At 42.1% G+C, this 23506-nt stretch overlaps 1 protein-coding gene and 1 long non-coding RNA gene across 2 annotated transcripts in view; both read left to right on the plus strand.

The window, feature by feature from the left end:
- LOC141074060 (uncharacterized) overlaps positions 1 to 4136 on the plus strand; it is a 72897-nt gene extending 68761 nt beyond the window's left edge. The window contains exon 6 of the mRNA XM_073561576.1: positions 1063 to 4136. Within this exon, the coding sequence (XP_073417677.1) occupies positions 1063 to 2181 (1119 nt within the window). The 3' untranslated portion in view covers positions 2182 to 4136. The remainder of the gene's footprint in view (positions 1 to 1062) is intronic.
- A 6532-nt stretch (positions 4137 to 10668) lies between these two features.
- Positions 10669 to 17279, plus strand: LOC141074019 (uncharacterized). Its single transcript, XR_012227119.1, has 2 exons — positions 10669 to 11082; positions 16253 to 17279. It is a non-coding gene; the product is annotated as an uncharacterized lncRNA (long non-coding RNA).
- Positions 17280 to 23506: the final 6227 nt, after the last annotated feature.

Below are 23506 nucleotides of genomic sequence, written 5' to 3' on the forward strand. Positions count from 1 at the left end.
ACCTTACACAGGGACCTTTAGGCTTGGACCATGGTGTTACCTGCTACTCTGTGGTGTTAGATGGCGAGAAGAATAGTCAGGTAGCCGGGTCAGAACCAGAAGGACAGAATCAGTAGACACAAGAGTAGTCAGTAAACGGGCCACGGTCACAGCAGGAAACAAATACACAAGCCACAAGCTGAGCACAGAGGACTGAACCAGAGGAGAACAGCGCTGTATCTGGCAGATTCCGGCCATGTGCCTTGCGCTTTAGTAGGGTGTGGTACTTTCCAATTGGCTGAAGTAGGGAGCAGATTACTCCAGCTGGACAGCAGGAACAGATCCCAGATGAGATTGGACACACCATATGCAGAAGCCATAATATAACTAAATGACAGAAAACCAGAATAGTAGAAATCCCCATAAAGTGATTCCATTTTATAAATTAATTCACTGAGGGTTATAATCCTTAGGAGGAGTGAATATTTTGACTCCACAGCCACTTTCTGGGAATTAACACGCAGTGGATGTTGGAGAGTGAAAATTACACATTTGCCATTTTATTACCCAGCACATAGTGCCCAGATTGTGCTCCAGGAGACACCGCAAATTAAGTGGATTCTTCTCACTATAATATTGCTAAATACAGGGATCCTAAATGTTGTTTGCGCACACTGCAAGACTCCGAAGTGAGAGCGGATTTTGCTGGATTGGTTTATGGAAACCTTGTTGCTTTTCAGCAGCCTTTGAGCCACTAATAGTGTGGGAACCTCTGTTTTTCCATTGACAGATGATGGACCTGAGTGGGGAATTTTTTTTGTGAGATGAGAATTGGTATTATTTTCGCCTACATAACATTGATTGGTTTCTTTATATTTGATATTTGGGAGGCAGAATGAACAAACACTTGAACACCGCACACTACTGGCTCATCCAACAAGGTTTTCTATTAGACTGTGAACTGTCATTGTCTTGGATAAATAATTAAAGATTTTTACATAAACTGTCCATAAAAATGGCAAGCTAAGTAGAAATGTTCAAAAATATAAAACTCAAGGATATTTTATTTAAAAAAGTTTTTTTATCTTAGCAGATGACTGTACCAGGAGATCAGAGGGACAGCTGACATCTTCAGTTTTTAAATCTGATGATCTTGAGATCTTACAAGACACAACTGAAGTGATTGCTGTTTCTCCAGATATATCATCTATTCACAGCAAAGATCTGTCATCTGATCTTATGAAACAGGTCCCATCTTCTGATTCATTACTGACTACCAAGGAAAATCAAAGTCACAAAAGAGGCATTAAAAAACAAACTGCTCCTAAAGCAAAGAAGTCATTTTCATGTTCAGAATGTGGGAAATATTTTGCATGGAAATCACATTTTGTTACTCACCAGAGAATTCACACAGGGGAGAAGCCTTTTTCCTGTTCAGAATGTGGGAGATATTTTGCACAGAAATCACATTTTGTTATCCACCAGAGAACTCACACAGGGGAGAAGCCTTTTTCCTGTTCAGAATGTGGGAAATATTTTGCACAGAAATCACATTTTGTTACTCACCATAGAACTCACACAGGGGAGAAGCCTTTTTCCTGTTCAGAATGTGGGAAATGTTTTAACCAGAAAATACATTTTGTTATCCACCAGAGAACTCACACAGGGGAGATGCCCTTTTCCTTTTCCTGTTCAGAATGTGGGAAATGTTTTGAACATAAATCAAATTTTGTTATCCACCAGAGAACTCACACAGGGGAGAAGCCTTTTTCCTGTTTAGAATGTGGGAAATGTTTTAGCACTAAATCCGATTGTGTTAATCATCAGAGAATCCACACAGGGGAGAAGCCTTTTTCCTGTTCAGAATGTGGGAAATGTTTTAACACTAAATCAGATTTTGTTAAGCACCAGAGAATCCACACAGGGGAGAAGCCTTTTTCATGTGTAGACAGTGGGAAATGTTTTAGACAGAAATCACATTTTCTTACCCACAAGAGAACTCACACAGGGGAGAAGCCTTTCTCATGTTCAGAATGTGGGAAATGTTTTGCACATAAATCACGTTTTGTTAGCCACCAAAGAACTCACACAGGGGAGAAGCCTTTTTCCTGTTCAGAATGTGGGAAATGTTTTAACACTAAATCAGAATGTGTTAAGCACCAGAGAATCCACACAGGAGAGAAGCCTTTTTTATGTTCATAATGTTATAATGTTGGAATAGTTTTAACCAAAATTGAATCTTCTTAAATGGGTTATCTCTTGTCATTCCACATGTTTGCTGACAAAAGGATAAAACTAAACTTTATTAATTCCAAATGTAAAACTATACCCATAATTCACCCCCTGAAGGTTAGTCAGAAAGTAACTAATAGAAAAAACATATACCCCACATCTCAGTATATAGGGTGAGGTGACATATACACACTCACTCTCATTTCTAGGGGTTTCATCGTCCTCACCAAAGGCAACTCATTAAGAGACTATTTAATATTGACCTATATTCAAGAGAGACTAAATGAGAAAAAAAAACCTAAAATCATGTATCATGTTATCTGAAACAGAAAACTAGCCACATATTCGCAGATCCCAAACACCAAATTATATACTTCGGAAGTTTATAAGCCCGTCCCGTGTCAAGAATAGATAGTATGAATTTGAATTTACCAAACGGTTGCAATGAAATAAAGAGTGAAAAATTTAAAGGGGTCTGAATACTTTCCATACCCGCTGTATCAGTAAAAATAACTCCTCTTTATTAGGTAAAGTGTAAAAGAATTGCACCATTTTCCGATACCCGTTGTGTCTCCATTTTTCATGATCTCGGGTTGGGTGAAGGCTTTTTTTTGTGTACCGAGCTGATGTTATTAACCCCTTTCTGCCATCCGACGTACTATCCCGTCCATGGTACCCGGGCACGTGGTGAGCGCCGCTGATCGCGGCCAAGTGTCAGCTAATTATCAAAACTGACACCCGGCACAATGTGTCGGGCGGTCACGGACCGCCCCCGACACGTTAACCCCTTGCACACAGCGATCAAACACGATCGCGGTGTACTGGGGGTTAAAGGGAAGCATCGGCAGCGCTGCTTCGGGGGACTCCCTTCCTCCAGGCCCCCGAATCCAAGATGGCGACGGGGGCCTTCGGGGGCCTGCGGAAGCTGGCTTCCTCAGTGCCTGCAAAGCGCAGGCATGAGGAAGCCTTCTGCACTGCCTGTGTCAGATCGCTGATCTGTCACAGTGATCTGTGATGTGACAGATCAGCGATCTGTCACAGGACAGTGATGTCCCACCTGGGACTATTTAATAAAGTAAAAAAAAAAATAAAAAAAAGTGTAAAAATAATTAAAAAAAAAATCGCCAAATAAATTAGAAAAAAAAAAAAAATATTCCCCCAATAAATCCATTTTTTGGAAATAATAAAAAAAAAACAATAAAAGTACACATATTAGGTATCGCCGCGTCCGTAACGACCCGCCCTATAAAACTGTCCCATTAGTTAACCCCTTTAGCGAACCCCTTAAAAAATAAAAATAAAAAACGAAGCAAAAAATAATGATTTATTTTCATACCGCCAAACAAAAAGTGTAATAACGCGCGATCAAAAAGACGCATATAAATATCCATGGTACCGCTGAAAACGTCATCTTGTCCCGCAAAAAACGAGCCACCACACAGCATCATCAGCGAAAAAATAAAAAAGTTAAAGCGATGCAAAAATAATTATTTTTTATATAAAATAGTTTTCATTGCATAAAACCGACAAAAACATAAAAAAACTACCTAAATGAGGTATCGCTGTAACCGTACTGACCCGAAGAATAAAACCGCTTTATCAATTTTACCGCACGCGGAACGGTGTAAACGCACCCCCCCAAAAGAAATTCATGAAACGCTGGTTTTTGTTCATTCTGTGTCCCAAAAATCGGAATAAAAAGCGATCAAAAAATTTCACGTGCCCGAAAATGGTACCAATAAAAACGTCAACTCGTCCCGCAAAAAATAAGACCTCACATGACTCGGTGGGTCAAAATACGGAAAAATTATAGCTCTCAATATGTGGTGATGCAAAAACTATTTTTACAATAAAAAGCGTCTTTTAGCGTGCGACAGCCGCCAAACATAAAAACCGCCATAAATAGTAAATCAAACCCCCCGCTATCACCCCCTTAGTTAGGGAAAAATAATAAAATAAAAAAAATGTATTTATTTCCATTTTTCCATTAGGGTTAGGGCTAGGGTTAGGGCTAGGGGTGTGTTGGGGTAGGGTTAGGGTTAGGGCTAGGGTTAGGGTTAGGGCTAGGGTTAGGGCTAGGGTTAGGGTTAGGGGCATGTTGGGGTTAGGGTTGGAGTTATAATTGGGGGTTTCCACTGTTTGGGCACATCAGGGGCTCTCCAAATGCAACATGGCGTCTGATCTCAATTCCAGCCAATTCTGAGTTGAAAAAGTCAAATGGTGCTCCTTCCCTTCCAAGCTCTGCCATGCGCCCAAACAGTGTTTTACCCCCACATGTAGGGTATCAGCCTACTCAGGACAAATTGCAAAACAATTTTTGGGGTCCAATTTCTCCTGTTACCCTTAGGAAAATAAAAAATTGGGGGCAAAAATATCATTTTTGTGGAAAAAAATGATTTTTTTATTTTCACGTCCGAGTGTTATAAACTTCTGTGAAGCACTTGGGGGTTCAAAGTGCTCACCACACATCTAGATAAGTTCCGTGGGGGGTCTAGTGTCCAAAATGGGGTCACTTGTGGGGAGTTTCAATAGTTTAGGTACATCAGGGGCTCTCCAAACGCACATGACACCCGCAGACCATTCCATCAAAGTCTGCATTCCAAAACGTCACTGCTTCCCTTCCGAGCCCCGACGTGTGTCCATACAGTAGTTTTCTCCCACATATGGGGTGTCAGCGTACTCAGGACAAATTGGACAACAACTTTTGGGGTCCAATTTCTCCTGTTACCCTTGGGAAAATGAAAAAATTGGGGACTAATTGATCATGTTTCTGGAAAAAATACGATTTTTTTATTTTCATGCCCGGGCATTATAAACTTCTGTGAAGCCCTTGGGGGTTCAAAGCGCTCACCACACATCTAGATAAGTCCCTTAGGGGGTCTCGTTTCCAAAATGGGGTCACTTGTGGGGGTTTCCACTGTTTAGGTACATTAGGGGCTCTCCAAAGGCAACATGACACCCGCAGACCATTCCATCAAAGTCTGCATTCCAAAACGTCACTACTTCCCTTCCGAGCCCTGACGTGTGTCCACATAGTAGTTTTATCCCACATATGGGGTGTCAGCGTACTCAGGACAAATTGGACAACAACTTTTGGGGTTCAATTTCTCCTGTTACCCTTGGGAAAAAAAAAAAATTGGGGACTAATTGATCATGTTTGTGGAAAAAATACAATTTTTTTATTTTCATGCCCTGGCATTATAAACTTCTGTGAAGCCCTTGGGGGTTCAAAGTGCTCACCTCACATCTAGATACGTTCCTTAGTGGGTCTAGTTTTCAAAATGGGGTCATTTGTGGGGGGTTTCCACTGTTTAGGTACATTAGGGGCTCTCCAAAGGCAACATGACACCCGCAGACCATTCCATCTAAGTCTGCATTCCAAAACGTCACTACTTCCCTTCCGAGCCCCGATGTGTGCCCATACAGTAGTTTTCTCCCACATATGGGGTATCAGCATACTCAGGACAAATTGGACAACAAATTTTGGGGTCCAATTTCTCCTGGTACCCTTGGGCAAATAAAAAAAATGGTGACTAAAAGATCATGTTTGTGGAAAAAATACGAATTTTTTATTTTCACGCCCGGGCGTTGTAAACTTCTGTGAAGCACTGGGGGGTTCAAAGTGCTCACCACACATCTAGATAAGTTCCTTGGGGGGTCTAGTATACAAAATGGTGTCATTTGTGGGGGGTTTCCACTGTTTAGGTACATTAGGGGCTCTCCAAAGGCAACATGACACCCGCAGACCATTCCATCAAAGTCTGCATTCCAAAACGTCACTACTTCCCTTCCGAGCCCCGACGTGTGCCCATACAGTACTTTTCTCCCACATATGGGGTATCAGCATACTCAGGACAAATTGGACAACAACTTTTGGGGTCCAATTTCTCCTGGTACCCTTGGGAAAATAAAAAATGGTGACTAAAAGATCATGTTTGTGGAAAAAATACGAATTTTTTATTTTCACGCCCGGGTGTTATAAACTTCTGTGAAGCACTGGGGGGGTCAAAGTGCTCACCACACATCTAGATAAGTTCCTTAGGGGGTCTAGTTTCCAAAATGGTGTCATTTGTGGGGGGTTTCCACTGTTTTGGTACATCAGGGGTTTTCCAAACGCGACATCGTGTCCGATCTCAATTCCAGCCAAAAACGTCAAATGGCGCTGCTTCCCTTCCGAGCTCTGCCATGCGCCCAAATAGTGGTTTACCCCCACATGTGGGGTATCAGCGTACTCAGGACAAATTGCACAATAACGTTTAGGGTCCTGTTACCCTTGGAAAAATAAGAATTGAGGGTGAAAAGATCATTTTTGTGGAAAAAATATGATTTTTTAATTGTATGGCTTTATGTTATAAACTTCTGTGAAGCCCATGGGGGTTCAAAGTTCTCACCACACATCTAGATAAGTTCCTTAGGGGGTCTAGTTTCCAAAATGGTGTCATTTGTGGTGGGGTTCCACTGTTTTGGTACATCAGGAGTTTTCCAAACGCGACATGGTGTCCGATCTCAATTCCAGCCAAAAACGTCAAATGGCGCTGCTTCCCTTCCGAGCTCTGCCATGCGCCCAAATAGTGGTTTACCCCCACATATGGGGTATCAGCGTACTCAGGACAAATTGCACAATAACTTTTAGGGTCCTGTTACCCTTGGAAAAATAAGAATTGAGGGTGAAAAGATCATTTTTGTGGCAAAAATATGATTTTTTAATTGTATGGCTTTATGTTATAAACTTCTGTGAAGCCCATGGGGGTTCAAAGTTCTCACCACACATCTAGATAAGTTCCTTAGGGGGTCTGGTTTCCAAAATGGTGTCATTTGTGGGGGGTTTCCACTGTTTTGGTACATCAGGGGTTTTCCAAACGCGACATCGTGTCCGATCTCTATTCCAGCCAAAAACGTCAAATGGCGCTGCTTCCCTTCCGAGCTCTGCCATGCGCCCAAATAGTGGTTTACCCCCACATGTGGGGTATCAGCGTACTCAGGACAAATTGCACAATAACTTTTAGGGTCCTGTTACCCTTGGGAAAATAAAAATTGGGGTGAAAAGATCATTTTTGTTGAAAAAATATGATTTTTTAATTGTACCGCTGTACGTTATAAACTTCTGTAAAGCCCTTGTGGGTTCAACGTTCTCACCACATATCTAGATAAGTTCCTTGGGGGGTCTAGTTTCCAAAATGGGGTCACTTGTAGGGGGTTTCCACTGTTTAGGTACATCAGGGACTCTCCAAACGTGACATGGTGTCCAATCTGAATTCCAGCCAATTTTGCATTGAAAAAGTCAAACGGCGCTCCTTCCATTCTGAGCTCTGCCATGCGCCGAAACAGTCGTTCTCCCCCACATATCAGGTATCTGCGTACTCAGGACAAATTGCACAATAACTTTTGCAGTTCAATTTCTCCTGTTACCCTTGGTAAAATAAAAAAAATTGAACCTGAAGTATTTTTTTTATGAAAAAAAGTTAGATGTTCATTTTTTTTTAAATATTCAAAAAAATTCCTGTGACGCACCTAAAGGGTTAATAAACTTCTTGAATGTGGTTTTGAGCACCTTAAGGGGTGCAGTTTTTAGAATGGTGTCACTTTTGGGTATTTTCTATCATATAGACCCCTCAAAGTGGCTTCAAATGTGATGTGGTCCGTAAAAATAAAATGGTGTTGTAAAAATGAGAAATCGCTGGTCAACTTTTAACCCTTATAACTTCCTAACAAAAAAAAATTTTGGTTCCAAAATTGTGCTGATGTAAAGTAAACATGTGGGATATGTTAGTTATCAAGTTTTTTGTGTGCCGTATCTCTGTGATTTAAGGGCATAAAAATTCAAAGTTGGAAAATTGCGAAATTTTCAAAATTTTCGCCAAATTTCCGTTTTTCTCACAAATAAACGCAAGTTATTTGAATGAAATTTTACCACTAACATGAAATACAATATGTCACGAGAAAACATTGTCAGAATCACCGGGATCCATGGAAGTGTTCCAGAGTTATGACCTCATAAAGGTACAGTGGTCAGAATTGTAAAAATTAGCCCGGTCATGAACGTGCAAACCACCCTTGGGGGTGAAGGGGTTAATGGAGACCATTTTGGTGCAGATACGATCTTTTGGTCATCCTTTATTGCATTTTAATGCAATGTTGCAGCAACCAAAAAAAAGTGATTCTTGTGTTTTGACCATTTTCTCGTTACGCCATTTAGCGATCTGGTTAATTCTTTTTTTATATTGATAGATTGGGCGATTCTGAACGCGGCTATAACAAATATGTGTATGTTTGATTTTTTTATTGTTTTATTTTGAAAAGGAGCGAAAGGGGGGTGATCTGAACTTTTATATTGTTTTTTATATTTTTAAAAACATTTCTTTTTTTACTTTTGGCATTGTGAAGACATACAGCATTGTATCTTAAATAACCAGACAGCTATTTTTTCGCAAATGAAGAATAATAGAATGTTATCTGTATGTTGGCTTTAAATTTAAGTGTTGATTTCTAGTGGGTCAAGAAAACAGACTTGTTGGTGTAAGTCGGTAATATTGACTTTTATTGTGCGCTTATCCTTGATCCCTAGTGATGATTGATTGCTGATATGCTAATTATGCATTGTGTTATGGAGCCAGTTTGTTGACTTCTAAAGCAGAGAGGGAAAAACTATGCAAATAGTTTAAATAATCAAGTAATGCTATAATAATCTCATCTCCATTCTTACCCTTTATGTAAATACTGAATGAAATACAGTTAAGTGTACTTGGGTGTAAAAATGGGTTACATGCCTCGGTATAAAGAGACTGAGAGAGAGAAACAGCCAGAGAGATTCTGCCAAGACATCTATACATCCAAAGGACAAGAGACAGGACAGCAGCCACAACATCATCACAAGGGACACAGATCTATCATTCTATAGAAAACAACCTAGGGGGTTTCAGCCTCGGTTGGAAGAATACAGATCTGCTCCACTGACCATCACTGAATCATGGATACGTTTGGAGAAGCCAGATTGTGATCTTTGGAGCAACTGGCCTTGTATGGACTGTCATTGTCAAAGAAATGGTTAATCTTAGTTTCTAAAGTCCAGAAAAATAACTGAAAAATAACTTGCAACTCATGACACAATTTTAATTGTTATCATCTGTCTACGTGGTTAGGAGATTCTGCCAAGTGGTCAGTTCCAAAAATTCTCTCTTTTCTCAGAATAATGTCTAAAATGTCAAGGCCAAGTATTCTGGCCTATTAGTATTACCGGATGCAGTTCCACGAATTGTTAAATTGATATCAAGGAAGTGCCATACTCCCGTCATCCCCAATTAGACACATAATATATCATTTTGTCATATCTGTTATATAACTATTGTTTTTGCCAACTATCCACCATTTCGAAGTTGTTACACAACATTATGGAAGTATCCATATTTGTTCATTTCCTCTTTCTGATTCACTATAAAAGATCTACCCTGACCCTCCCAATAAAGGAGATTAACTTGAAAGACAAGCCACCTGTGTCTCTCTCTTTATTCTTCCACTTCTAGGATCCTAGGTAAGAGAAGCTCTAAATGAGCTTTACCCGAGGTTGGTGACCATAAGAAAAAATCCCGGCGCTGACAATTGGAGGCCCACAGGGAGATTGAATTCCCCTTTATCTATCAATTTGGACTGAAAAGGATTGCCTTGCTCTGTCGGGGGGAGAACAGAAAGGAGACCCGGGTACGTGAGCCATTTTGGCTCGCATCCTTTCTTGTCTCCTTAAGACAGGGTAGGTAGGTCAGTCTGTCTGGATCTTTGAATGGGAATCCCCTCGGGTAACAAAAATTAAGGTTTGTTTTATTTTTTTATTTTTTTTATTTTATTTTTAAGTTTTTTTTAAGTTTTTTTGTTTGTTTTGTTTCTTTTGTTTCTTGGCTTTAATGTAGTTTGTATTGTTTGTGGTTGCATATTTGTATTTGTTTATCTGACTAAAAATACTAACCATCCTAACATCCTAATTTTGTGTGCTTAATTGTTATTGCAAAGCAAGACCGGATAGACCAAAAGACTGCTGAAATTGTGTGTTTGGATTATGGGAACAATTGTGTGTGAGTTGTATGTTGCATGCAGAATGCAGTCCTGATATTTGCTATATCTGTGTTGTGGGACACTAAGCTGCGCTGTTGATGTATGGAGACTAAAGGACGTGTGCTCAGTGTATAAAATAGTTTTCTTACTCAAAGAAGTAAGATAAAACTCTCCAGTTAGTTGCTACTTGGAAAAATTTACAGGAAGGTCCCGGGTAGGAGTTTGTAGTACTCAGATAGGACGCTAATTAGAGGATATAGTGGACCAAGCAAGAGTTTCTACAAATAGATGTGATTCATGTTTTCGTCCATTGGCACTAGAGCATTTTTGATAAGATGCGGGGAGCGAGAGAGTACAGAAGTACTGCGTGTATGGATGTGATTGAAGTGTCAGACAGATGCTTACCATGTGTGCACCATATGCTGTGTGAAAAGGGTCTGTGTTCAGTCCACCAGTATAGGCGCAGAGTATATTCTTGTCATATGCATTGCTTAAAAGCTGGATAGGTGTATTGGACTCTAGATGGAAGCGATTTAGCAGAGAACATGATAAATGGATTAAGAAACATGGTTATGAGAAGCAAGTGGCCGCATGGATGAGAACAGCTGAGCAGCATGATCCATATTTTAATACTGATGACGAGAGGGAGTTTGCCCAGAATAGGAGAGGGAGAAATCAAATAGCGCAGGGACGAGCAGCAGCCCCTCCTTTACAGCGCAGTCTGTGTCCGCAGCTCCCTCCGCCCCTTTGAGTGAGAGTAGGGAAATCTCTCTTAGTGACTCAAATGTTACCAGTAGTTGCAGTCCTACAAGGGACAGAATCCAGTTGGTAAGTAGTAAAAGGATAAGAATTGGTTGATTGGTTGGTGTGAATCTGAAAACCCCACGTTATTGGAAGTCTGAGGAAAAGATTACTGGAGGAGTTGGCTGGTGGGCAGGCATAACGTGGCTTGGACCTGTGAGAGTGTATATATTGACTATAAATATTCATTTTAGAGTACCTCGAGATATCCCGGTCAATTGTGAGATAGCGAAGATTTGGAAGTGCAGGAGCCAGTTATTGCCCGGTGGCTTTGAGACACTTTGAGATGAATACTAGTCTGTGAAGTGTACGTGTTACATGTCATGTGAAAATTGTTTGCATTCGGTTACTATAGTAAAGTGTGAGAAGATTAAGATCTGATTGGTTTCTGGAAAGAATACATTTGACGCCAGTTGTTCCCCATCAGTACAAGAGAGTAAATAAGTTGTATAGAGTATTCTCTTGTCATGTAAAAAGTTGGTCATACATCTTAGAGACTAGATGGTACATGCCAAGGTGGCAAGATATGGTTTCACATGATTATTATTTTGATTTCTCTAAAACAGACTCAGGAATAGATTTGGCATGCTCAGAGTCTAGCGAGAATCCAGGTTCTGATTCTGCTGTATGAGGAGTATACAGCGCTTGTGTTTGGAGCTGTGTTGTTGACAGTAATCTAATTGTTTGGGAGAGTATGTATCAGCATCAGGACAGAACAGAGAGCTGCGGTTCAGGTTATTGCTTTGATAGTGGGATTGCTGGCTATTGTAGTAGACCAGTGGGATCCCACTATTACATAACAGGGCTGAAGACAGGGGTCGCTACCCTTGACAGCTGTTATGGTGCTGGGCACACCTGGTCAGGACAGACTACGGATCCGAGATATAAGATAAAGGACCTGCAGGATTATGAAGCAGTTAACGATACCGCTGACAATTTTTGAAAAGGCAGAAGTGCCAAGGAATGGATGTTTGGATGCTGAGAGATACGATGAGTGTTTAAGTAAGGAGCATGCTGTATGGATTGGAAAATGTGATTATGGTGTGCAAGTTGCAGCGTGGATCAGAACCTCTGAATGATATGTTGTGTTTTAATACTAAGAATGATGACGTTATTACTAAGAAGTTATGATGAATGATGAAGTTAATACTAAATGTGATGACGTTAGAGAGAATGTATGTCAGGCAATCTGCAGCGTCTCCACACACAGGCTGCTCCCCCTTCACAAGATCAGTTTGTGCTACCGCAGCTCCCTGCGCCCCTGTAGTAGCGGAGGGGATGAGACCGGCCCCCCCTTAAGCAGCCCAAAGAGCGAAGTTATGTGCTGACAGGAGATTTCTGCAGCCTTAACATCTGTATAATTCTATACGCCCCATCTCTGGTAGACCCTGGTGATATACCATCAGCCAGGGGTCCCATAGGTGCCAAACACGGGGGAGGACTGATCCCCATGTCTCCGCAGATGCAAACTAGCTGACTTGTATATGATGCTTCTCCTCTATACTTATTACCCTTGGGTTGCCACAGGGGTTCACAGTCTCTCCACTCCGGTAAGAACAGCCCCAAGCAATTCCTACAGAGGGGAGAAATGAGGAAACATTTTACATTACACTTGCAGACAACCCCAGAGAAGCCAGATTTGTAAAAATATGTTACTGATAGGATTGAAGGAAGATCTGAGAACAGAAGTGATGAGAGTACGGCCAGAATGTATATACAATCCCTTCCCATGTTAAGGGGATAGAGGACCAGATTAACAATTGGAAAGTAAAGAAACAGCAGAAGGCGACTCCTGTTATGGTGAATACACCTCCGGATGCATTTAATAATGCAATAGTGAATGCTGTGAAAACTGTGGTCCAGGTGGCAGGTATAGGTATACATCACAGGGTAACAGTAGAGAGAGAAGAAAAGAAAAGATGGGATAACAAATCCAGAGAAGTGTAAACAAAAATAATGGTTCCCCCACGGGATGGTCCAATCACTATGACATAATTAAAATGTCCTCCTGGGAAACAAATGAAATATTTAATTGATACGGGGTGAGCCGTACTATAATATATAAGTAAAAGGATATGCCACAACAATTCAAACTCAGGATCTTTTGTTTACCACAATTCATGACAGGGGAAATGGTACAGGGATTAGGAGCAGGTGGAATAGATCATCCCTTGTATGAAACAGAACCTATGAATGTGTGAATAGCACATACTACATACTTGTGTGCATAATTACTAGTCAAAGATAAATGTCCTATAATCTTGATAGGTGCTGATATCCTGAGTACTATGAATGCAGTTTTTTTTTATTAAGTTTGGAAGAAAGGCATTACTGTTACAGGCCCATTGTCTGAAGCAACCCTCTCACAAGGATGTTGCCAATTTAGCTAGATGGCGAGAAAAACTGCAACTGACCAATGTGAGGAAATAATGCATATGCTCGAGCAGATACCAGCTGCGGTATGGGTAAAGGATAAGACAGGTGTTTTTTTTTTTAGGATAGTACCAGTATTCATTAGATTGAAGCCAGAAACTGTACCGGTGCGTATTAGACGATATCCCCTGAGCAGAGAGATCAAACGGGTACTGTGTGTTTAATGGAAAAGGCTTCCTTGTTAATATTTTTGTACCATGAAGGATGTAAGGTCTAAAGAGGTAACTGCTAATAGCAAAGGAAAAAGTTGTTTTCTTAGGTCATTGCATTTCACTTCAGCTGAAACACATAACACCAGAAGAAAAAGCCATAAGCCAAGCAATGGAGCCCACTTCCATCTGCCACTGAGTATATTCCTGGGGCTGATCAGCTACTGTAGAGAAGCCATGCCAACTGACCCCGGAAGCAAAAGAGGGGTTCAAGGACATGGAGGAAGCCATTCTCTCAGCCTCGGCTCTAGGAATCCCAAATTATGACCTCCAATTCCATTTGCACTGTCATGAATGGGGGGACATGCTAAGGGTATACTGTATTTTTAACATGGCTACTTGCCAATGTGCAAGAGACACCAATCCCTAATGTAGATCAAGAGTTTTATATAGATGTGTCACAGGTTTATCAAAATGAAGTACCTTATACAGGTTATTTATTCAATAGTTGATCAATATAAGGTGGTACAAAGTAAAGCTTTGCCTTCTAGGATGTCTACTTGAGAAGCTGAATTGAAAGCACTCGCTGACGTGTGTGTAATCGCTGAACATTTGACAGAAAATACTTTCACAGATAGCCGCTATGCATTTGGCATATGCCATGATTATGGTCCCATATGGAAGAGCAGACAGTTTGTTGGTTCCTCTGGTAAGCCCATTAAAAATGCAGAATTGGTGGCCCAGCTCCTCAGAGCATTGGAGCTGCCTAAGAAAGTTGCTATAGTGAAAGTGCAAGCTCACACTAAAGAGCGCACTAAGGAAGCCGAAGGCAACAACCGAGCTGATATTGCAGCCAAGGCTGTTGCTTTGTTCCCTCTTCCCGCAGGAACATACACTGTACAGGTGTCGGGGGAGGTGGATCTACAATTACTTCAGAACCTGCAAGAACAGGCCTCTGCACCAGAAAAGGAAGAATGGCAAAGGCACTCAGGTGCGAAGGAAGAAGATGGATTGTGGAGAGCGGATGATAGGTATTGTTTGCCCAGGGCATTGTACCCTATGGTGTGCTCCCTCTCCCACGGACTAACCCATCAATCCAAGGATGGAATGGTAAGTCAGGTAAAAGCAAGTTGGGTCGCACCAGGGTTCCATTATGCTGCTGCAAAATTCGTACAGGGATGTGTAATCTGTGCATGCCACAATGTGGGAAAAACAGTAAAGGTGCCACTAAAGTGCACTCCGAGGCCATTGTATCCTTTTCAGCGACTGCAGATTGATTTCATTCAGCTTCCAAGGGAAGGCAACTATGAATATGTGCTGGTATGTGTGGATCTTTTTTCCAACTGGCCAGAGTCATGGCCCTGTGCTCATGCAAATGCACGTACTGTGGTTAAAAAGCTAATGTCAGAAGTTGTTTGCAGATTTGGAGTACCAGAGCTAATCGAAAGTGACCGAGGTAGTCACTTTACGTCACAAGTGTGCCAAGGAATCACCCGAGCCTTAGGGATGGAGCATGGGATAGTGATGTGTCAAAATGATGGGCTAATAAATTTATCCAGTACCATAGCTATATTGCCCAGGTCAGAAATCTATCCAATTGCTGGATTTGTTCACATGCCCCAATTGCTGTAAAAACTATGCCATATTTTGTAACTCTATTGAGAGAGAGAGGCAGTTTACGTAGATGAAGAAACCAGAGAAGGTCAATATGGAGATGGAGCTGCTGAGATGTCTATAAGTATAAATACTGACCCAGAATGCTAGTCATTACGATATTATAGGGCAGTCACTACAGATTTAGATGACTCTTGGTGTCTTTACACTGACACTACCAGGTTAGTTTCAATGACAATAGCTGTTCTTAATAAATTTCAGTTTATAAACATAGTATGTGGGAGTAATGCATATAGGTGGATTCCTAAAGGAGCTGAAGGTGCATGTACACTGGCTAGGTTAGAGCCGGCCACCTGGGTATGGAATGAGAATGACTTCCCTTATAAAAACGTCCCTGGTCACATGATAGCAAAGCGTAGTGCACCCTCTCCCCAGCCACCCAAGCATTTAATGCACACTCCATGGTATCTTAAGACTGGGATGGTTCTCACTGGTCCTTTGGGAGTTATGTTCGGAACTCTAAGGAATGCTCAGATGATAGAAGAATTGGGTGATATCTTTGATAATGTGACTGAGTATTTATTTGACGCCATCAATGTAGGATCTGCTTATATGAGACAGCTCATTGTCATAACCAACCAACACTCTATGGTGCTCGACTATGTCACAGCATCTCAAGGGGGATTCTGTCAGGTGGTGGGACCCGCCTGCTGCCACTATATAGATCCGTCCGGACTGATGAGGGTCACTCATGACATAGAACAAGCCAGGCTGATAAAGGAAGGAATACGGAAGGTTAATTCCCTGGAGGACCTGCCCCTCCCTGAATGGCTCGTATGGTTAAAGCCTTTGAATTTGTTTAAAGGGATAGGGGATGGATATCAGGAATAATTCATTTTCTAATTCAAGCAGTCTTTGTAATATTGGTTATTGCAGTGATGATAAGATTATTTGTTTTACTCATAAAGAAATTCTTGGTTCTAATTGTAAATATTTTCCAGGTAAACATAAAGCTAGAATCAATACTGACTCTGATATAAAGCAAACCCAAGTGCTGACGACCTTCATAACCACCGTTCAGCGTGAATGTATATTCTGCAACAAGCAAACGTCAGTAGACTTGGCTGATTGTCTGCATTGTGGAAAACCGCTGGTCTGAGCAAAGACAAAGGCTCTACAAAGAACTACAACAATGAAGATTACATGCATTATGGACTTTAAATGATTAAATGATTAACACTTACCAATGAATAAAGATATAAAAAATGTATATATACATACTAATATATCAAAATATATGTTATAATATATCTTATTAACACGTTACACACAAAACAGACATAAACTCCCCTCAATAAAATCTGTATTCCTCTGAGATAGGGCAATAAATGAAAGAGAAGTAGGGAAAGGAGGTCTGATTCCCAGGTATAATCTGAATGGATACACAGCAGGACTGGTGTCCCATGATATACATAGGACAAGCCGTGTATTTTGTGAAGTAGGGTTATCTTGCAGGCCTCGGATAAAGGCAAGGGTAGATAGAGGTAGGTAGACAGAATGATAAAAAGAGGGGAGTTGTCAAAGAAATGGTTAATCTTAGTTTCTAAAGTCCAGAAAAATAACTGAAAAATAACTTGCAACTCATGACACAATTTTAATTGTTATCATCTGTCTACGTGGTTAGGAGATTCTGCCAAGTGGTCAGTTCCAAAAATTCTCTCTTTTCTCAGAATAATGTCTAAAATGTCAAGGCCAAGTATTCTGGCCTATTAGTATTCCCGGATGTAGTTCCACGAATTGTTAAATTGATATCAAGGAAGTGCCATATTCCCGTCATCCCCAATTAGACACATAATATATCATTTTGTCATATCTGTTATATAACTATTGTTTTTGCCAACTATCCACCATTTCGAAGTTGTTACATAACATTACGGAAGTATCCATATTTGTTCATTTCCTCTTTCTGATTCACTATAAAAGATCTACCCTGACCCTCCCAATAAAGGAGATTAACTTGAAAGACAAGCCACCTGTGTCTCTCTCTTTATTCTTCCACTCCTAGGATCCTAGGTAAGAGAAGCTCTAAATGAGCTTTACCCGAGGTTGGTGACCATAAGAAAAAATCCCGGCGCTGACACATCTTCCTATGTTTGTCGCTACCTCCTCTCTGTGAGTGTGCCACAGCTGGGTAGTGACCCTGGAAGATCTGAAGTCACAGCAGCTATTATCCCAGCGGGTCAGTGGAGGGTGAGACTCTGTAATGTGCCCCATCTTGGGTACTGTGCGGGGACTGTTCTATGTGTTATCTGCCTGTTCTGTGGTAGAATAAAGCATTGCCCACACTGTGTTACCCTCACCCTGTGTTGTCTGAGTAGCGTTTTGCCCATGTTAAAAGGAGAGCGGGAGTTCGGCAGGACGATCCCTAGTTCATGTGGTTTTGTCTAGCGGGCGGCGCTCATAGCATTCCAGCAGTGACAAGCATAGAGGTCTGCTGGAGATCTCTGGTTATCATGCCAACCCATCGGTGACCCATGATCATGTGATGGGGTCACCGATGGGCAGGATTTTTGATGCGCTTGCTGGAAGTGCGCATTAAATGCCGCTGTCAGAGGCTGTTAGGGGCAAATGGCAGCTGTTCAAAACAGCTGACATGTGCCAGAAAAGATGTGGGCTCACCGCCGGAGCCCACATCAAAGGGAGGAAGTACATTTACACCTGATGTCGGAAAGGAGTTAAAGGGGATTGTTTTTACAGAGACAGAAGTGGTAATCAATCAGGCTGCCACGAGAAGTGGTGAGTTCTCCTTCAATGGAAGTCTTCAAACAGAGGCTGGACAGACATCTGACTGGGATGATTTAGCGAATCCTGCTTTGAGCAGGGGGTTGGACCAGATGGCCCAGGAGGTCCCTTCCAACTCTACGATTCTATGATTCTATGATTCTATGTATACATACAGATAATTACAGAAATACACAGCTTCTAATGGTAAATAGTATAGAGTTACCACAAGAAAATATAATTTGTGTAAACCATGTATAGATATAAAAATTCAGGCAAATGTCAAATGTAGCGCCATCTAGTGGCTATGTGCAAAAGTGCCATCATAGAGTAACATGTATCCTAAGAGAGTGTCACTATCAAGGTGGGGATGAGATAAGTGCACCGTATTTATTGAGTGTAAGATAAATCCATACATAGATATATGTAACCGGATTGTAGATCTATCACTGGATATCAGTGTATGAGGGGAATAGATCCTGTGCACTTATAGATGAATAGCTTATATAATGAGAGGACACAGAGCAAAGGGTATAAATAGTAAGAAAATAAAGAGCTAACAGCGCATTACATCCCTGGAATACAAATAGGAGATATAAAGTGCAGCCAGTGCTATATGGGATATCCCAGGAATACAGCACAGCCCATATAGTGTAAAGGAGGAACCATCCTAACAAGAGATGGAGATTACAGATCCTACAGATGACATGCCGGGAGTGTACAGAGAAAGATGGCAGAGTCACCACTGTTCCCTCTTACTGGTGTTTCGCCACGTCAGCTTCCTCAGAGGGTACGGATAAGTGTTTCCAACACACCAAGGTCCTGCACTAATCCAGGCAAGGGGGGTAACTCTGGGGTAAAGTGGGGGTGTTCCTAAAGGAATTGGGGCTGTTCCCCGGTCACATCTTCCCCAGTGAAGCAGGAGGTTCAGGATGAAAACCTGTTGGTTAGACCAAGATGGATAATGCTGCATAGAGCCATCTGGTAGCGATCAGTCAGATGAAGTGATAGTGAGGGGGGTCCGGAAACAAAACAATGCAGGTGAAAAGAGCCAAATGTGACCCCACCAAGTGACCAGTGAGAGTGCAACTGTGCAACGGGTAAGAAAAGAGAATAAACAGTGATATGGTAAAGATATAAAGAGAAAAGCAGCTTAATAACAGTGATGATAATAAAATCTATGGGAAGTGTTTGTGGTGAAGTGTATACACTCCTAGAAATGTTTCCTCTACAATATAGAGATATAAATGATCAGTATTAGGACGTGTAACAAAGAGGAATCTGTTATTATATAGAGAGAATGTAACGAGCAATAAATGACGGGAATAATCGGGAATGAAATTGTTATTAATAATATAATGAGATCCCAGCACCTGACACTTCCCGGGATATATGGGCTTATATTAGAATCCCAATTACCAACTGGAAAGATAAAAACAAAGGGAAAAGGGCGGAACAAAAAACAAGCCCCAAACACCTCATAACCCACAATGTAAGGTCAGAAAAATACCGGAAATATAAGTTTCTATTCACACTGCAATATTAGTCACCTGTGATCTGTGTCTCTCCCAGAAGAGAAGTCATCACAGCGTCATTCCCCGTAATAACCGTATAGAGGAGGAAATGATCGCGGAGAGAGCGTCCATTGTTAGAATAGTGGGGAGACACAGATGGGATCCAATGTTCCTGACTGTCCGGATGTCTAGAGGATCTTCACCATCGGAGAGTAAAGTGCAGATCAGCGATCTTGTGACCGGTGTATTATGGGGAAATAAGAAACAAATAAGACACATTGAGATCAGAGAAAACTGTTTTATGTTATAAAGAGTGCAGAGAACGAATTCCACCAAACCCCCTATAGGAAAGGGGAGAAGCTGAGAACGTCATCTACACCATTAGGATGTAAGGGATTTAATTGCCGGATCCATTTACTTTCTAATTGTGACCAGTAGTGATGGGCGTATCCCCTGATGACCGATATCGGTGGGTTCACCCGAGTTTTTTTGTAAAGTTTGATCTCAGGGCCGGAGATGACTCGAACTTGCGTCCGAACCCCGAGCTTGGACTTTACAGATATGGGACGGGGCAGGGGGCTGTAAAACAAAGCATACAATTAATAATAAACATTATAATTATACATACTGGTCCAGCGACGCGTCCTCCCGTCTCCCAACCGCATCTTGTTATGATGAGTCACCGAAGGAGGAAAAAACAAAATACTAGCTAAGTCCAGAAAAACCAGAGAGGTTGGCAGCTATCGGATTGCAGACCCCTGAACCTATCCACAACAACTAGCAGTAGCCGTGGGGGGTTCCTACGGTGCCCTAGACCCCTCGATCACAGCCAGAGAACTACATAGCCTAAAGACAGAAAGGGGAAAAACTAAACTGCCCCAGAGCAGACCCCAAAACAATAGGCAGCCCCCAACATATAATGACGGTGAAGCAAGATGAAAACACTAACACAGATAGAAAGATAGGTTGAGCAAATGATGGGGCCCAAGCTAACAAAATAGGACAGGATAGGAAAGCCGCTGTCTGCCATCCGCAAAAACCCTATCCAAAATGTGCCAACCGACTGATAGGAAAAAGAGGCCCTGAAGTCGCTAGGCTTCAAAAGACTATATCAGCACTCAGGTATATACTGAAGACAGAGCAAAAGATCAACAGATCAGAGACAAAAATGGAATTCAGCTCACCCCCGGCCGGGGATGGCAGAACTCCCAAAAAAACAAGGCAAAACAAAAACAAAACTGAAGTGTACAAAGCAGACCAGAAAAACTTAGCTTTGAGATGCAGGAATCAGACTGGTCTCCAAGAATCCAGCAGGATCACCAGCAAGGCAGAAGGGCGTCGGCTGCCTTATATCCAGTCCTCAATTTCAGCCACCCAGTCATCATCTAGCTGCCCAGGTGTTTGGTAATCAATCTCACTACCTTCCTTCACCAGAGGAGGGAGTTCATCAGACCTCAACGGTGAAGGGAAAAATGAACTCACAACAGTACCTCCCCCTTGAGGAGGGGTCACCGAACCCTCATCCATGCCACCAGGGCGATCTGGGTGAGCCCGATGATAGGCACGCACCAATCTTTCGGCATGAATATCAGAGGCAGAGACCCAGGAATTATCCTCCTGACCATAACCCTTCCACTTAACCAAATACTGGAGTCTCCGTCTAGCCAGACGGGAATCCAGTATCTTCTCTACCTCATATTCTATGTTACCTTCAACCAATACAGGGTCAGGAGGTGCCACCACAGGAACTACTGGTTCAACAAACCTCTTCAACAAGGACTTATGAAACACATTATGAATTTTAAATGTGACAGGAAGAGCCAACCGAAAGGAGACCGGATTAATAATCTCCAAAATCTCCAATAAATCTAGGCTTAAACTTAGGAGAAGCCACCTTCATAGCGATATTTTTTGATGACAACCAAACCATATCACCCACCTTAAACTGGGGACCAACGATCCTACGCAGGTTGGAAAACCGCTGGGCCTTTTCCTGGGAGAGAGACAACTTATCCACTACTTGGTCCCAGATCTGGTGCATTCTCTCCACCACAGTGTCAACACCTGGGCACGCAGAAGGCTCCACCTGCCCTGAAGAAAATTGAAGGTGAAACCCAAAGTTACAAAAAAAAGGTGATATCAAAGTGGCAGAACTAACTCTATTATTTAAAGCAAATTCGGCCAAGGGCAAAAATGAAACCCAATCATCCTGATCGGCAGAAATAAAACATCTCAAATACGACTCCAAAGTCTGGTTTGTTCTCTCCGTCTGCCCATTGGTCTGAGGGTGAAACGCAGAGGAGAAGGACAACTGAATTCCCAGCTTGGAACAGAAAGTCCTCCAAAATCTAGACACAAACTGAACTCCTCTGTCAGATACAATGTTCTCAGGAATCCCGTGCAAGCGAACCACCTGTTGCAAAAACAAGGGCACCAACTCAGAGGAAGATGGCAACTTAAGGAGTGGTACAAGATGGACCATCTTAGAGAATCTATCACAAATCACCCAAATAACAGTCATTCTCTGAGAGACAGGCATATCAGAGATAAAATCCATTGAAATATGGGTCCATGGCCTCCTGGGCACCGGCAAAGGCATCAACAAGCCACTAGAGCGAGAGCAAGGTTTAGACTGCACAAAATTCCTGACATCATGAGACAAGGCGGGCCACCAAAAAGACCAACTCACCAGATCTCTAGTACCAAAAATACCTGGATGACCAGCCAATGCAGAGCAATGAACTTCAGACATCACTCTCTTCCTCCACTGGTCAGGAACATACAACTTTCCACTGGGACAACGCTCAGGTTTGTCCTCCTGAAACTCTTCCAGAGCACATCTCAAATCGGGCAGGATGGCAGAAAGAACTACCCCCTCACCTAAGATGGTAGCAGGCTTAGTCACAACAGGAGAATCGGCAAGGAAACTCCTAGAGAGGGCGTCTGCCTTGACATTCTTAGTGCCCGGAAGAAAAGAGACCACAAAATCAAAACGTGTGAAAAACAAGGCCCACCTAGCCTTTCTAGGATTCAAGCGCTTGGCCGACTCCAGGTAAATCAAATTCAAGTGGTCAGTAAGGACCACGACTTGGTGTTTGGCTCCCTCCAACCAATGTCTCCACTCCTCAAATGCCCATTTCATGGCCAACAGTTCCTGATTCCCCACATCATAGTTACGTTCGGATGGGGAGAACTTTCGGGAAAAGAAAGCACAAGGATTCATTTTAGATGTCACAGGATCTTTTTGGGACAACACCGCTCCTGCACCAATCTCAGAAGCGTCCACCTCCACCTGAAACGGGAGTGAGACATCAGGTTGCCGCAAAACCGGAGCAGAAGTGAATCTTCGCTTCAGCTCCTGAAAGGATGAAACAGCCTCCGGAGACCAATTCAGCACATCAGCACCCTTCCTAGTCAAATCAGTCAATGGCTTGGCAATACCAGAAAAATTAGCTATAAATTTCCGATAAAAATTAGCAAAACCCAAAAACTTCTGGAGGGCCTTCAAAGAGGTGGGCTGAACCCAATCATAAATGGCCTGTACCTTGGCCGGGTCCATTTCAATAGTTGATGGAGACAAAATAAATCCCAAAAATGAAATCCTCTGTACCCCAAAAATGCATTTCGAACCCTTGACATACAGGGAATTCTCCCTCAAAATCCGGAACACAGTCCGAACATGTTCCACATGAGAGTCCCAATTCTTGGAGAAGATCAAAATATCATCCAGATAGATAATCAAAAATGTATCCACAAAGTCTCGGAATATATCGTTCATGAAGCACTGGAAGACAGAAGGGGCATTAGTGAGCCCAAAAGGCATCACCAGGTACTCAAAATGTCCCTCCGGAGTATTAAACGCCGTCTTCCATTCATTCCCATGCTTAATGCGAATAAGATTATACGCCCCCCTGAGGTCAAGCTTGGTAAACCAGCAAGCACCTTTAACTCTGGAGAATA

Source organism: Dendrobates tinctorius, unplaced genomic scaffold (genome assembly GCF_039654945.1).
Source record: "Dendrobates tinctorius isolate UK_male_01 unplaced genomic scaffold, ASM3965494v1 ptg000322l, whole genome shotgun sequence".
Taxonomy (NCBI): domain Eukaryota; kingdom Metazoa; phylum Chordata; class Amphibia; order Anura; family Dendrobatidae; genus Dendrobates; species Dendrobates tinctorius.